This window comes from Pseudochaenichthys georgianus, chromosome 15 (genome assembly GCF_902827115.2).
Source record: "Pseudochaenichthys georgianus chromosome 15, fPseGeo1.2, whole genome shotgun sequence".
Lineage (NCBI taxonomy): Eukaryota > Metazoa > Chordata > Actinopteri > Perciformes > Channichthyidae > Pseudochaenichthys > Pseudochaenichthys georgianus.
The window spans coordinates 26232679-26248981 of NC_047517.1; the positions used below are offsets into that span (position 1 = coordinate 26232679).

General features: G+C 41.1%; 1 protein-coding gene across 4 annotated transcripts in view; it reads right to left on the reverse strand.

Annotated features, from left to right (window-relative positions):
* Positions 1-16051, reverse strand: part of zcchc24 (zinc finger, CCHC domain containing 24) — a 31668-nt gene extending 15617 nt beyond the window's left edge. For all 4 annotated transcript variants that reach the window (XM_034101133.1, XM_034101130.1, XM_034101128.1 and 1 more), the window contains exons 1-2: positions 15552-16051; positions 11797-11997 (exon numbers count right to left, since the gene is read on the reverse strand). In XM_034101133.1, the coding sequence (XP_033957024.1) occupies positions 11797-11997; positions 15552-15791 (441 nt within the window). In that variant the 5' untranslated portion in view covers positions 15792-16051. The remainder of the gene's footprint in view (positions 1-11796; positions 11998-15551) is intronic.
* Positions 16052-16303: the final 252 nt, after the last annotated feature.

Below are 16303 nucleotides of genomic sequence, written 5' to 3' on the forward strand. Positions count from 1 at the left end.
CTAAGTCATCTTTATTGAGGTTATTGCTTACAAATTAAATGTGGTGACCTGCGATTTCTGGTTGTTTTGATAAACTGAGGGTGGAGGTCTTGTATTATGTGTTGTCGCAAGCAGCTGATGATGACTCAATGTTCTGACAATTAATACGCGCTCTCTCTACAGACCATGCATACTGTACATACAGTTCAGTTAAGTTCACACTCAACGTTTATTAGTACGATTTCTTATTTATATAAATTCTCATCTTATTCCCTAATAATCTGGAAGTGGATTTCTAACCAAGTCATGCAGGCAATATAGACCATGTGTGCACATATGTGTGTGTACGATAACGTTTTTCTCCTCAGTAACAGACCCACGTCATTCGTGTCCAAGACAGCTGCAGAGGCATATCACCATGCCAGCACACTCTTTGCCAAAACCCTATTCCCAGATTCCTAGATTTCCAGAACCCAGCTTTCCTATTCGGCCACGGATCTCAGTGTCATGTTCTTGGATGACTGATGGATTCCCCTGAGAGTCAATTATGTGGGTGTTTTACTTCATACCAACGAAAACAATCTTTTATTTTAAAATTGACGTTTTTGACAGAATTCTTTCCCCCTCTCTATGCTCCATTCATAAAAAACACACGTACAGGCCAACTGGACCTTGGAATCTGCCCTGGTTGAACCCAGAACCCCGGGTCCGTTTAACACCAGCTTAGAAGCTGCCTGTTTAACGGATATAGGAAAAGTTTGCCATACGCCTTCACTTACAACATTTACAGGGTGCTAAGGGCTAATGCTAAGTGGGGGCGTGGGTGTGAATTTCCTCCCTGCCCTCTCCTAGCCTTGGACCCTCTAAGCCCGACGAGCTGTGCAGCTGCACGGCAGCGTTGGGTTACCAGGACATTGAATGACAAGAGCAGGTTGGGTGCCGGTCTGGGGCATACAGAGGTGCACACAACAGGAACTGCTCTCCATGTTTGCATGTAATGCCTGTAGTTGTGTGGATGTGGTTGGGAGTGTGTATATCTCTGTAAGTCCCTCTGCCAGATATACTGCACACGTGTGTTGCTAATCTCAGTGTACTTGGTGTCAATGCTATATCCGACCTATGGCCCTATATGGTTTCTCAGTGATCTCGCTATAAATGCTCTTTCTCTGTATAAATCCTCAAAGATAAATTGCGTTGACAGGTTTTGGCCGCATAGCGAGGATGGCTGTCTGTCTGCTGTGACACTATGAAAGAGGACAGCTGTCTGTAAAAGATGTCTCCAGCATCCCTGATAAGTCTTATCTGTTTACAGCACAGTCTCTGTTCCTCTCTTTGGTGACCTGACTGAGTGAGTGTTGGAGCAGATACAGGCGCAGGGCCTTCAGAGTCTCTGCTGCGACTGGAAGGAAGATCAGGGGTCATTCTGTAAAAACATTCCCATGGTGCACCTCCCCCCTACCCTCGTCCCTGCCAGAGACTTCCCGACACAATACAGGGTAGTGAATGCAGACGGAGAGAAAACGTATCTAAGTGCAATGCAGGTTAGTGCTTTTTACAGTATGTAAAGGGGCGGTCACCAAAATCTAATTCCACTTGAAAGTTAAAGAAACAGCATGAGACCTACAATAAAACTGTAGTTAGAGAAAATGCAATAAAAAAGGAAATCCAATCACCCTGGTTTCCTAAAAATTACTTTCACTTACAACAAAACCACAATAGAAATTCATTTTTTTTCAGATGACTTGTTTTTGGTGTATCACGAATACAATTTTAATCAAAGTTTGCATTTGTTGGCATCGGGTACGTTTTGGGTAAATGGATGAGTATAGAAAAAGGGCTTTCACCCGATACTGAATTGCAAAAGTTGTTGTGTGGAAACTATTTTTAGAAGATGATCTAATAGTATAAATAGTCAAGAAAACACAATATTGTTTATACTTCCTGAAATGGCACTCAAAGAGCTCCAAAAAATTGCCTCACTTCCGCCACAATCTACTGTTGACTCGGGCTCACTTCTGCTCCATGTAGGTACACACACCCCTGTGACTTCACATATCAACCACAACTGTGTTTTAATCTATAGTTAACACATTCCTGATCCCTGCAATGGCTGGAGCTCCGGGGTAGCCTGCCAGAGAAACACTTCAAGATAAGTTGGCATAAAGAGAGGGTGAGAAAGTTACAAAATCAACCACAGGAGAGGCCCCTATAGTCTGTCTGTTGACATATATACAAGCAGACTCTATAGGACCGCCTGCATAGTTTGTTGTTGTAATTCTTTTTTTTTTCTCTGTAAGATCCAATGCTCTACCAAAACATACTTGAGTCTGACGCACCGCTGTAATGCAGTGAAGGCCCTGCTGGGTGAACAGCACAGGTCTGCCTTCCTGACCTCTCTGTCTACCAGATCCTACAGACTTACAATGACTGCCTTAATTACCAGCCTCCATTCCCACCACTTGGGCTCTCCCCAATGGTGCCCATTTAGAACCACAGTCTCTCCCTAAGGTGCCCATTCAAGCCTGACACAAAGCTAGCAGTGTCGGTCCCTGATCTCTTGACACCAAATCCAGTCCTGTGTGCCAGCGCTCGCAGCTTCACAGTGTCTCTGTCTGTCCGTCCGGTTGTCCGTCCTCTCCGTCAGTTTCATATCACTTAAGAATCTCTTATCGTTCACATTTGACAAGAATCGGCGTTGCTACAAGGAGTTTGTTTGACCACATACCGATCAACCGGTGAAAATAAGTCCAATGTTTAGTTACCCGTCTGATTCTGGTGTTTTGGTGTGTGGAACTGCGGCTCGTTCTCAAGTCCTTTCCACTATACACCTTTCTCAGCTCGCTAATTAAAGTTAAAGTAGAGAGAGAGATTTTATGGGAACAGTTGGGTGTAGGAATAATGTAAACACTTCATGTTAAGTGTCTGTAAGTCTATAGAGTAGCTTAATTAGGTAGTTTGAATTCCTTATGAGCCGTGTTTGTCAGCTGTAAATAAGGCTTGGCTATCAATCCTTCAGTGCGTTTGTTTTATAGGGGAGAATGAGAATAAAGATCCAACCTGACGGATCTCTTATTAAAAAATAACGGTTGTTAACATTATCAATTCATATGCAAATCATTTTCCAAATTATTCAAATATATGTTTGGTGCACAAAAATCACAATTTGCGAAAAAACAAAATGACATCTGTCTTATTTTACTCAAAATCAACAGAAACACAATGTACCATGTCGGAAGTCCAGGGTTAGGTCACATCTTTAAAAGGCATATATATTTTCTGTCGATCAATTATTTGATTAATAATTTAATCTCCCTAAAACAAATGTATTTATTTTGTAAACAACAACATTCTCTAAATCAACATACTCATATACACAAATAAAATATATATTATACACCATAAATAATGGACACATATCGGGTGTAGACATTACTAATGTGATGATTTAACAAGTGTGTTATACCAAAGGCGGTACATGAGAGAACAAGATAGCATTTAGTATGAGCTAACAAACCCTCTGGCCCCGGTGTGCTAACAGGACATCATGCTGTAGTGAAAATCTGACCTCTGACCCCTCCCTCCTCCCGCTGTGGAAAGTGAGATATCCCGTTGAGGCTTCAGCGTATGGCTGCTGACCCCAACCACACTGTAGTTGTGTTAATAACACAAGTCAAAGTGTTGTTAATTTATAAGCCTTTTTGCTGTCACTATTATTCTTCAGTGTGATCAATATTGTAGACGTAGTACTTAGGAAGACTACATTCTAACAGGAGAGGTGACCTGATTTCTCTCATGCTGCAGAGACAAGTTGCCCCAAACTAATTATTGTTTATTTCTTTTTATTCACTCCAGCTTGCATTTCTGACTCAGCAGTATGAGGAAAAAGATTCATATAACAAAGTGTTATATAATGAAGAAAGATCGTTCGTATTTGGACAGTAAACTCAGGGAATTTATGATAGGATGATAGGAGAAATAAATAAATGAAGACAGCTGATGGACTTAGTGTCAGCTAAGCCTTACCTTAGAGAAGTTACATTTTATTTCTTGAGGATAAGCTGACACTAAGTCGGTATATTGTGTCTTGATGAGTTTGGATCTCTATTATCATTTTGTAGTGTTTAAACATTTATCCGAGAGCAGCTTGTACGCTTGACTTAGGTAATTGTAACACCTCTGAGCGATGGGTTATTAGGTGTCATGGTTACCAAAACAGGAAGTGGAGTGATTGTTGTCTCAGCAAAAAAGCAGAGAGGAAGAACAGGATTTCTGTATAGAACACAAACCAGCTGGCAGGAAACGGCACTTTGTCTCATTCTCCTAACTTTGATTTCCTTTCAGGGGAAGTGTCCTCTCCCCTCTCACTGGCTCGCTGACTCTCAGCTCTTCTGCCCTTCCTCTGCTTTCGAACTATACCCTCTCTGTGTCTCTCTGACAGCGCTCCATGCCATGACAGTGACACATCCAAACGCTCTGCATGCCAAAGCAAAACACTGCAGCCATGTTTGAAATGGCCCCAGGGTGCAGAGATCATTGGGGTAAAATGTGAAACACTCTCCCGTGACAAATGCTGAAGTGTGACTGCGGTGTTGAAAGATTGTTTGTCGACAGCGTTAACAAACTGCAGAATGCATAAAGAGAGAGAGAATGAAACAAAGATAAGAAGACAGAAAACAGCTGGTGGAGGCAGATGAAAATGTGAATAAATGAATTCCCTTAAGGTATATTTCTGTAAAGGCAGAAGGTTGCCTTAATAGAGATCAGAAAAACAAAAGGACAGATGTAGAATCTATGTTCTTTCTCCTCCCAGGGGGACAGCTAACGTCTACAGCTCTGTTAAACCCACATTATCTGTTGAACTATTCAATAATGAGCACCATACTAAAAGCACTATCTATTATAGACAATTAAATGGCATGTTTCCAAAATAAGGCGTGATAAATGTTTTGCCAGGGGCTTGAGGCAGATCTGGTCTGAATGGCATACAAGTGGCAAGAAGATATAATCAATTAGACTTTAGATTATGCTGGAATTGTTATGTTGACAGGAACATTTTTATTCTACAGGAAGCTACAGGTTGTGAACCAAATTGTCTGCAGAGAGAGAAAGGCGTTTTGGCTTAAATACCAGGGCCAGCTGGGAAAAAAATGGACATTGGTGAAGGGAAAAAGAGTACAAAGTCACCCACAAGCAAAGCACTATTCTGTTTCTGATTAACTGTGACGACAACAACAATGTCCCAGCATGGGAGCAATCTTCCTTCCAGATGTGAATGTGGTAGCCTACCATCCTTTTGCAAATATTCATTGGGAATTTTATATGAATAACAAATTCCCATACCCCCAAAAACTTTAAATGAAAGTTAAACATATAATGGAGTTGCTGGTATCCTTTTTTGAAGATTATTTTCTCAATTGTTTTGGTTTCATTGAAGTCTCATTAATTCTGTCCTTTCCCCGCTCAGAGACCCAGGTCGTCGCACGCATCTCTGCTTGTCTAGCTGACATCTCTCAGTGGATGTCTGCTCATCACCTCAAGCTCAACCTTGACAAGACTGAACTGCTTTTCCTTCCGGGAAAAGATTGTCCCACTCTTGACCTGACTATCAACATCGGCACCTCTGTTGTTTCCCCGACCCAGACTGCAAGGAATCTGGGTGTGATCCTAGATAACAACCTGTCCTTCACTGCAAACATCGCTGCTACAACCCGCTGCTGCAGATACACGCTTTACAACATCAGGAGGATGCGTCCCCAGCTGACCCAGAAAGCGACGCAGGTTCTGGTCCAGGCTCTCGTCACCTCACGCCTAGACTACTGCAACTCCCTCCTGGCTGGTCTACCTGCATGTGCCATCCGACCTCTGCCGCTCATCCAGAATGCAGCGGCTCGTCTGGTCTTCAACCTTCCTACATTTTCCCACACCACACCACTCCGCTCCTCCGCTCCCTTCACTGGCCTCCGGTAACTGCTAGAATTCACTTCAAGACAGTGGTACTTGTGTACCATGCTGCGAATGGATCTGGCCCTTCCTACATCCAGGGCATGGTTAAACCGTACACCCCAGCACGTGCACTCCGCTCTCCATCAGCCAAACGGCTCGCTGCACCCTCGCTGCGAGGGGGACCCAAGTTCCCATCAGCAAAAACACGTGGGTTTGCTATCCTGGCTCCAAAATGGTGGAATGAGCTCCCCATTGACATCAGGACAGCAGAAAGCTTACACACCTTCCGGCGCAGACTGAAAACTCATCTCTTTCGACTCCACTTCGAGCGATAGAATTACTAACAAAGAACTGCTAACAGAGCACTTATATACTAATAAAGGACTGGCTTATCTATAGCCAGTTGAGTAGCACTTGAAATGATTGGCTCTATGAAACCTGATGTACTTATATGATTCTGTTTTCTTCAAGGTTGTGTCTTCCTGGTCGAATGTACTTATTGTAAGTCGCTTTGGATGAAAGCGTCAGCTAAATGCAATGTGCCCCAGAGACTCAAGAAGAGTGCGGTTTATTCCATTTTACAACCCCTAAAGTCTTGCTTTGAATATAATTGATTGAAAAAAGGTAGAGTATGCTGAAAAGGTGGAAACTCATCTCAAGAATTCGACCTAATTCAATGAAAAGTGTAATATTAGAGTTAAAAACAGCAGGAAATTGGTTATGCCCATGGAGAGCTAAAATACTTTTATACGAACAGCACTCTGCAGAGATATAATAACACAATTAATAAACTTGCAATATGTGTTACAACACCTACACAAACACCTAGTACAAAAACAAACTGAAAAAGTGGTTTCACAATTATCTCAGCATGACTGCCAACAAAATTCATAAACATATCACTGGCTCTGTCGCAGACAATCAGTGGAAGATTTACAATAAAAACAACAACCACTGGCATTTGTTATTGTAGACAAAGTAGAATGCAGTAATGACGAGTCATTAAGTTTATCACCATGACCAAAGGAAAAACACATTTTGTCGATTAACACATTACTCAAGGCGTGATTTAACTCTGGTGTGAAGAGGCCCTGACTTCACAGCCTGCCTCAGGTCTCCGTGTTGACACTGTTATGGGAGATTATGGTGACCTTTTGTCAGAAAGGACAGACTGCTGCTGAAACTACCACTACATGAGGTGTGAGGTCTATCACAGTTATTAGCATATGGTCCCAGTTACAGATCAGATGCAAGAGGCATGACTGACAGGGATGAGAGGAAATGTCAGCAAATTGAATACTTATCAAAGTGATTCAACCCTTATGCAATCAGCGGAGTACAGTCACTTGAAGGATTAAATTACATCAGCATATGTATCACATGGGACACATTTTGCTCCATGTCAACTCACTCAGATTTAACTACAGAGATATGTGGAGGAGAAGTCAGAAGGAAATAAAAGTCTAAAATGTTTGCTTTGTGCACACACATACAAACAAAACACCAGATGAACAATAATTACATCATCCTGGTAAAGCGCTCTCTGTGGATCAGCTGTGATGCTCTTGGCCCAGATCAAGTCGTTGGCTTGATGCATGATAAATGTTATTTATATCACAGAATAACAAAATAACAAATCTGTATATCATCGCCAAATATTTTATCTTTATCTAAGCAATGAACAATGTGCAGACGCAGCCTCATTTGACTTTCAAGTTTAATCATTTGGGAAATGTGCTTTGTAGCTTTCTTGCTGAGAGTTAAATGAGATTGATACAGTAAATGGAATAGTCCCGATCAAGCAGATAAACCAAGCTCCTTAACTATAAGTACACTTATGCTTTGGAAATTGAATTATTATATTATAGATAAATACTTCTAAAAGAAATAAACAAAAGAGTGAACGCAGAAGTAGTTATGGATGTCATGTCAGTTATTTTTGGCTTATAATCTTTTATGGGAACAAGTATTTTACCAGTTTCAACATATATAAAATATCTCAGAAGAATAAAAAAAACATTTCCATGAAACTATAATTCTGAACTGGGGGAATGCATTGCGACCAGGAATGGGGCACAGTAACACACACACACACACACACACACACACACACACACACACACACACACACACACACACACACACACACACACACACACACACACACACACACACACACACACACACACACACACACACACACACACACACACACACACACACACACACACACACACACACACACACACAACACACACACACACACACACACACACACACAGCAGCAGCCACCCCCACATATCCACAAACCTGCATTCCGGAAAATACATTTTCCATGAGTTAATCTTTCTACAGAGAGACATAGCAAGAAGATGTCCTTCCATGCATCAATGTAATCACTCAAATATGAGGTAGGGCCAACTGTCGAGAGGCTTAGCCTGTTGAACAGAACCAAATCATGAGTGCAAGTGGAAGACATCTTGGAAGTGGGCCAAAGCGTGGCGGCGAGGGGCATTCTGCTCATAACTGGGGGAGCGACCTCATTTTCCGAATAAAAGCCAGTTTACATAACACATCTCTCCCCATGACAGGGAGCACTAGGCAGCTGCTGCCAGGCCTGTGGCTTTCACTCAACTACCAAGAGTTCACTGAAAAGTATTCTCTCAGCAGAGCCACAACCCTCTACTGCAAGTTTCCAATATTAACACGTTCTAACAAAAAACGGTCTTAAATTGAAAGTAATGCATAAACACTTTGGTAACCTCAACTATTTAAGTGCATAACTCGTATTCCCTGAGATCCAAGCATTGGAAGGAAAAGGGAAACCATCAACCACAGTGACTACGGTAATGGGTCCACCACTGTCTATATCCTTGACTCTCCTTCAGTTAAAATAGAGGAAAAAGGTTTGGCAGGGGTAAATTGGGTTTTGGCTTATAATCTTTTATAAGAACTATTTTACCAGTTTCAACATGTCTAAACTTTCTCTGAGGAGAAAAAAAACATGTCCAGGAATCTATCATTCTGAACTAGGGGAATTCAGCACAACCAGGCCAACATGTTATAATCTTTTGATAATTAAATCATAATTCAGATATATAAAAAAACCTGACTCACAAAACAGTGATTTGACACATTTGAACTATAATATTTTAGATCGTGGTTCATGATGGATGGAGGCTGAACAAGAGCAGGAAAAATGGCAAAACAGGTGTACAGTCCTGTCTGAAGAAAAAGATAATCCAGTGCGACAGCGTGGCTTTTTACTGTAAATATGTTTTGGACAACACTAGAGGTCTGTCATACAGAGAAATACATGATTTCTTATTAGTTGACAATAGGCTACTTGCTTTGGTATGTTTCATTCATAGAACCAAGGAAAATACAGTATTTCACTAATCTTTCCTTCTAAATTAATATAAAAGCAAATAAATGTGATGTTAGTCCATTCATAAACTCTTTTATACACTCAACAATAAAAGTCAGCACAAAAACAACACAATAAAACATGTCCAGGTGAAGTACATGAGGAAGACTGTTTATGTATTCAGAATGTGATTCTCCATGCTGGACCAGGATGACATGCTTGGAGGCGCTCTGTGAAGCAGGAGCCTCTGTTTTCATTGGCAAAGACACGTTGGACAGTACAAAGTATTAGTAAGAACACATTCATCCTCAATGCATTCCAGTACAGGCATTTACCAAAGACTCCCTGCGCACATCATCATTTATCACCGCACCTTATGAAACACAGTAATAATGTAGGACATAAACGGTAGGTTGAACACTTTTGCGATTTAAAACAATTTCAAGACCTGTCACATCTGATATTATGGTCTTAGGGTGGTTTAGTAAGATTGGGCACATATTGATGGCCTTGGCAATAGTGTAAGTGATGTAGCACAAATGATAGGTAGATTTACGGAGAGTATAAAGCCCAGGAGAGAGCTAAATATCTGAGATGGTGTTGAACTGTAGGTGTGGAGGCCTGTTTAGAGACTTTGCTGCTTTTTGAGTTACTGTTGGCAGTTTAACGAACGGCTGAAATATAAACCAGGAGACAGTGCCGAGTGATTTTGAGGTCCAACCCTGCATGCTTACATCTATAGCATAAGTGATTTCCCAGCCTCTAGTGTAAAGCTGTATTTAATACCATTTAATTGTTCCATTTGAGAGTAGCACAGTGAAGAAATTCAGTTTAAATATACACAGCATGAGGTTTAATAAAAGGTCATACACACCTTAGATTATGTATTACATGCACATCTGCTCCAATGTTAAAATGCACATCTGCTCCAATGTTAAACATCAGTATCATTTGATCAAAGCTGACATCAACGACTAAAGAATTACATGAAGGCAAAACAAAGTTATGTGTTGAATGATACACTGCGACCCACTATTCCTGTTGGATTAGTCAACAGATGATCTAATTCTCTCACACTGCAGCTCAGAGCTGTCCAGGAGATATTTCATCAGGACACAGGTCATTTACACACCTCCGGAGACCAGTCATCATATGTCATAAAGCGAGTCAAAGCATTTTAATCTCACATCTGCTCTTCATTACCATTCCATGCAAAATAAACTCAGGGCTGCGGTTAGGCTATTGCACCTCACCCCAGGAAAAGGGAGAGAAGAAATCAGGAAGAGGCAGAAAGAGACAGCAAGAGAGAGAAAAGATTATTAGGCATCATGATTCCAACAAAACAAAAATTCCACAATTCCTATGGAAAATGACATTGTGTTCCTACTATGAAATCAGACCACTTCCAGGCCTTAGTCCCATCCATGGAGTTTTCCTTTTACGAGGCACTATATAACATCACAGTGACAGATACACCACAGCAATTGCATAGTCCATCCCTTCCCCAACAACTCCACAACAAAATATCACTTTACTGATGCAGATGTTACAGTGCACAAAGATTTCCCTAGTTCATAATAGATGTTTATGCACTTTATCAACCTGTAGCATTTAGTAAGGCTCCAAACCAGGGCCTTATTCTTATAAGACATTTCTGCCCAGACATTTTTACATTTAACTGACTGGGATTGCTCAAAACCCTAAAATATCTTTGTGTTTTGCAAGATTAGTTCATATTTCGGGAGATGACAGCATCCAATTTGTTCTACAATACTGTGCATGCAACTTCAATGCCTCGACCTTGAGATCAATTTAGCATGGAGCCTCACAAAAAACCCTCTATCATGACAGACTGAATCAGTGGGGAACTTGGCAAAAGAAGACAGCTGTGATTCTGCACATTAATACATCTTCAGCACCATGTCACAAAAGACACTCTGTATTTCTTTGTGTATTTTCATTTCTTAAAAACGTGCTAACTCGGCTCACATGATGCACCAACGCCAAGCCAGATAGTTTGACCTTTGAACCTGAAACTAACTGGACAAGTTTATTCATCACAGTTATAACTTGTAGTATAATTCTGTGGCATTAAGATGCACATAAGCACACGTACACTCACACACACGTACACACTCACACACACACACACACACACACACACACACACACACACACTCACTCACACTCTCACACACTCACACTCTCACACTCTCACACACACACACACACACACACACACACACACACACACACACACACACACACACACACACATGACTACAGAAGACAGAGGCCAGCCTGTTTAACAAGTAGGTCAGATCAGAGAGAGAGAGAGAGAGAGAGAGACATTGGCTGCAGCAAGCACAGCATTTAGCGCCATCATTGGCTTTTCAAACCAACTGAATAGACACTGAAGAAGTCTAAAGTCACACAGTTATGCAATGTAAGCTATTTGTGTCACATTAAGAATAGATTATTCAAAATGTGTGTGCTTTGAGTCTCACCTGAGGGCAGTCTTTGATGTAATGGCCTTTGTTGAAGCACAGGTGGCATAAGTAGTTGGGTGGGGGCCTTTTGTTTGGTTTCCTTGGCTCTGAAGAAAGGGAAAGGTCTGAGAAATGGTCCGTCAGGGTGTTGAGTCCATCCACGATGTTGTTAAGGGAGCCATAGGGTGACACATTCTTATATACGTTGTTGTTTAAGGCCTAGAAAATAAGAAAAATACAAAAAAAGTTTCAGTTTTAATATTGTATTCGCCATTTATTTTTCTCTTTAATTTGCCATGTATAACATATTCTCTCAAGGTATATTCATAATCAATCCACATAGAATTCCCTGCCCTCAGTTTCATAGTCTGACTTGTTGACTTACATAATACACTGAGAACATTACCACATACATGATAATATCGACATCCAATGTTGCATCTGGTTTCGTATTGGAGTGTTCAAAATGTACACATGAATCCCCAATTTCCTTTGGCATGGTCTCTGTCTTATTTTCTGGTGCACCAGAAAAGGAAGAAAAAAAAAGAGGTCCCTCCAAGATCATTTCTCTCATTAAATTCAGAACATCTGGCGAGAGGCCCAGCTGTGCTCATGAGCTGGAAAAGTACTGAGCATGTCCACAGAGAAAGACAGGACTTTACAGAGGATGACTCATTGTAAACAAGATGGGAGGCATGTTTCCTCGCCAGCCTGTGGAACATCAGCAATGTCCCCATGCACTGTTGGCGGTAAACTAGCCATGGTCAGTGTTTGTAGTCTGCTCGGAGCCACAGGGAGCAGTGTGGCATGCCACAGGGCCCAGTGAAGGAGATGCCCTCTGAATATTAATAACAAGGAAAGCATTTCCAGCAGTTCCTTATTTCCCTTCTCATTCCTATCCTCCTTTGTTGAAATGTTACCACGAACAACAGGCAGGAATTGACTTCAGTGTGAAATGATGTGGATTGTAGCACAGGCATTTTCCTTTTTAGTCAGGAAGCTCTAAATGGTCATCTGCCATGACATTTAATAGTTGAAATGCAATAATGACAAATATTTGAAACACCCTTAACAAGTAGAAACATCCCTGAGTACATAAACATGATTAACTGAACTCTTCATCCTAAGCTGACGGATATGCCTTTTTTTCAGTCACAGTTTTATGTCTGGGAAATAATGTTACTGTAGATGTTCAATGTTGCACAGCGCAGAAACCTTAGACTTGGCAACTTGGCCAGGGCTGAACGCCAAATCTTTATCCGCGGGCTGTGAGATTGTGTTGCTAACCAGCTCCAGTTTTAAACTCATGTTCATTTATTTCATGTAGTCATCGTAAATCATGCATAGTTTCTCATGTTTTCCATCTGCCATGTGTATTACTGTGTTATCTCCCCATGTGCATGTTTTTGTTCTTGCTAAACTTAATTCTTAGTGCAGGTTGTAAAGTTATTTCAACAAATATAAAACAGAACACTTTGCTAACTTTGTCTTCCTCAAATGTCTTCAGTTTGGCTTAAAACCTTCGACTGTCAGCCCAGAGGAAACTGATTTCACACACATCTGCTAATGGTGGGTTTGTTTATTTTGTGTGTGTGTGTGTGTGTGTGTGTGTGTGTGTGTGTGTGTGTGTGTGTGTGTGTGTGTGTGTGTGTGTGTGTGTGTGTGTGTGTGTGTGTGTGTGGTGTGTGTGTGTGTGTGTGTGTGTGTGTGTGTGTGTGTGTGTGTGTGTGTGTGTGTGTGTGTGTGTGTGTGTGTGTGTGTGTGTGAACAAGTGAGTGAATGAGTAAGTGACTTAGTGAGTGAGTGAGAGACTCAGCAGGAGGTTGCGTGTGTATATGTGTTTATGTGTGTGGCGATGGATGTGAATGTATGCAGTGGCCTGGACGATGAGGACTTAACTGGTACCATTAGCATTCACTGGGGCTGTGAATTGGTGTATTTACCTAAATAATCTGGCAGCAAATAATATGGAAACTTTTCAGTCAAACAATATCTGTATTCAATCCCTTTTATATCAAGATGTAGGGAAGAAAACACTTTTTATACAGTTTTGATCATAGCCAAGAAGTTGTGTTGGAAACTGAATGCTTCCATTGACATGATTGGTATCGAATTGGTATTGGTATCACTTTAAGGACACTGGTACTGTGTCACACATACACTGAGTAGTGGTGTCTCGTGCTGATTTGAGGTATAATACATTCCACAGGAAATGAATACAGAGTTAGATGAATCCAGAATAAATACATGTCACATTTAAGATTGTGTCTTCATAGCCTTGAACTTGGTTACAAAGGAGAAAGAAATGTCTGCTTTGAGACTGTGGTAAGCACAATTGATTTGTGTGTGTTTCAGATCAACAACCAATTATTCTATTATAATTTAAGTGGATTGTTGTGTGATCCTTCACTGTAAAAACAACCATTCTGCATTAGTCATCTCATCATCAAATCTCTGCAGAGGTTTATTTTACTTGGCTTAGCATGTAAAGTAAGTTGCAAAATACCCCCACCCCTTAAACTGTTTCCAGACTGTACGACGTCTTCCCTCAGTTTGAAACACTTATACTACTCATGCGGATTGAATGGCATTACACAATTGCGTGTAATGTATAATGTGCACACCCAATTTTCAGAGGACTGTTTCATGTTAAATAACTTCAAAGGGCCTCTATGGTTACCACCATAATAATGGACACTACTCTAGAAGGTGAATACACCATCTATCTTCTTCTGTTTCCTGCAGTTTCCAACACATAGCGTCATGGTAACATAGATCTAAGGAACTGAACTAAAGTCTATTCAACACACTGGGAGGCTTGCTTTAAAGTCTTTACACTGCCATTTGGCCCACAGTATGTGCTTATTTTCCTGTGTGCTGTATGTATGTGTGTGTGGCGATGGGGCTCCTTTCTGCACAGTATGGTCTGCAGTATCAGGTTAGCTCGATGCATACATTATCTGCATGTTTGCCCCTAAAATTACACTGCACTACAAAAATAGTCAAAATGTAAACAAGGATGGATTTTGTTTGCACAACCTGGTCTATTTGAAGGAGAGAGGCAGCAGACATCAGCAGGAGGCTGCAGTGGCCTCCTCTCACCAGACAGAGGCGTGCAGGGCAGTCTATTTCCATATGTCCCTCTTTACCTCTCTGCTCACACACATATCTGATTAAAACATAGTTTTGCTCAACAGCTTTCCCTTAAGGTTCAACTGTAATTCATCTGAATTATTCAATAACATCTTAGGGATAAGGAATTGAATTCTGTATACTTAGAAACCTTGTTGTGATATTTAGCTATTTCACTTTTTATTTATAGATCAAGCTTTAATAAGTTTCAATTGATTCCAAACAATCCTATAATATTCCTGCAATTAAAGTATAACTAATGAATCAGTAAGTTTATAGAGACACTGTGTACTGATAAGGCCAACCTCTTATGGAATCATGATGTTCATATTTCCCTCATTTATAATAATATTACAGTGGGCTCATAAGCCAAGCTTTTTCTTGTGAAAGAATGACAATACTTATTAATCGAATACATTATTTTATATGTTTAAACAATAAACAAAAGGCCTTGAAATTGTTGTCTATATTAGAAATGTCATGGCGGTTTAGTGTATCCTACCAGAATAGCCCATACTGTACATGTTAAAACATTTGCTGCACAGTCAACAGATCACGCGGTTGCTTGCGATAGGTTAGTAAATTCAACCAAAATCTCACAAACTTTAATAACTCCAGATATGTATGCATGCATGTTTCACCTCATTGCGCTGCAGCTGAAAGAAATTGTTGAGATAGTTGGAGTTCAGGGACGAGCTCAGCTCCGCCGCTGCGGGAGTCTTGCTGAAACTGAGATCCGGGTGTGAAGAGTTGGGTTCGGGTCTGAATGCGTCAAAGGCGCTGGTCTGGTGGGGGTCTTGTAAGGAAAGATAGACCCAGTTGAGAAGTTGCGCAGGCTGGTACACGGAGGCACTCGTGTCTATGGCAGACAACAAGCTCATCTTTCAATTCAAATGGCTAAACTGGATTTTCCACCGCTGATTCTTGGACAGGTCTCAACTCTTTTGCCGTCTTTGCTTTTCGTTCCCCGGCAGATGGCAAGTGCTCCTTTTTTATCCCCGTAAAGGGCCCTGTCCTCCTCACGCCGGGAGCCTCGTCCCAGTTAGATGTTACTCAAAAGTCATTGCGCTAACATGTCAGTATAACAAGTTTTCCCCTGCTCCCCATGGTCCGCTATCTGCCTTTATTGCAGCGGGGCAGAGAGAGGCTGTTTGAATATGTAATGAGGACGGCTCTACGTCACAGAGCACGCAGACCAATCAGCGATTAGTGTGGATGAATATTCACGACCAGCCCACTGGATGAGACAAATGGTTCATATGGCTCTTCTAGAGATTAAATCCATCAGATATTTTCACCAAGGTTAATAATATACTCTGCCAACTTAGCCAATGCAACTAATTAATTGTAATACATAATTAAACATAATCATAGTTTTCAGCCTTATGATGCC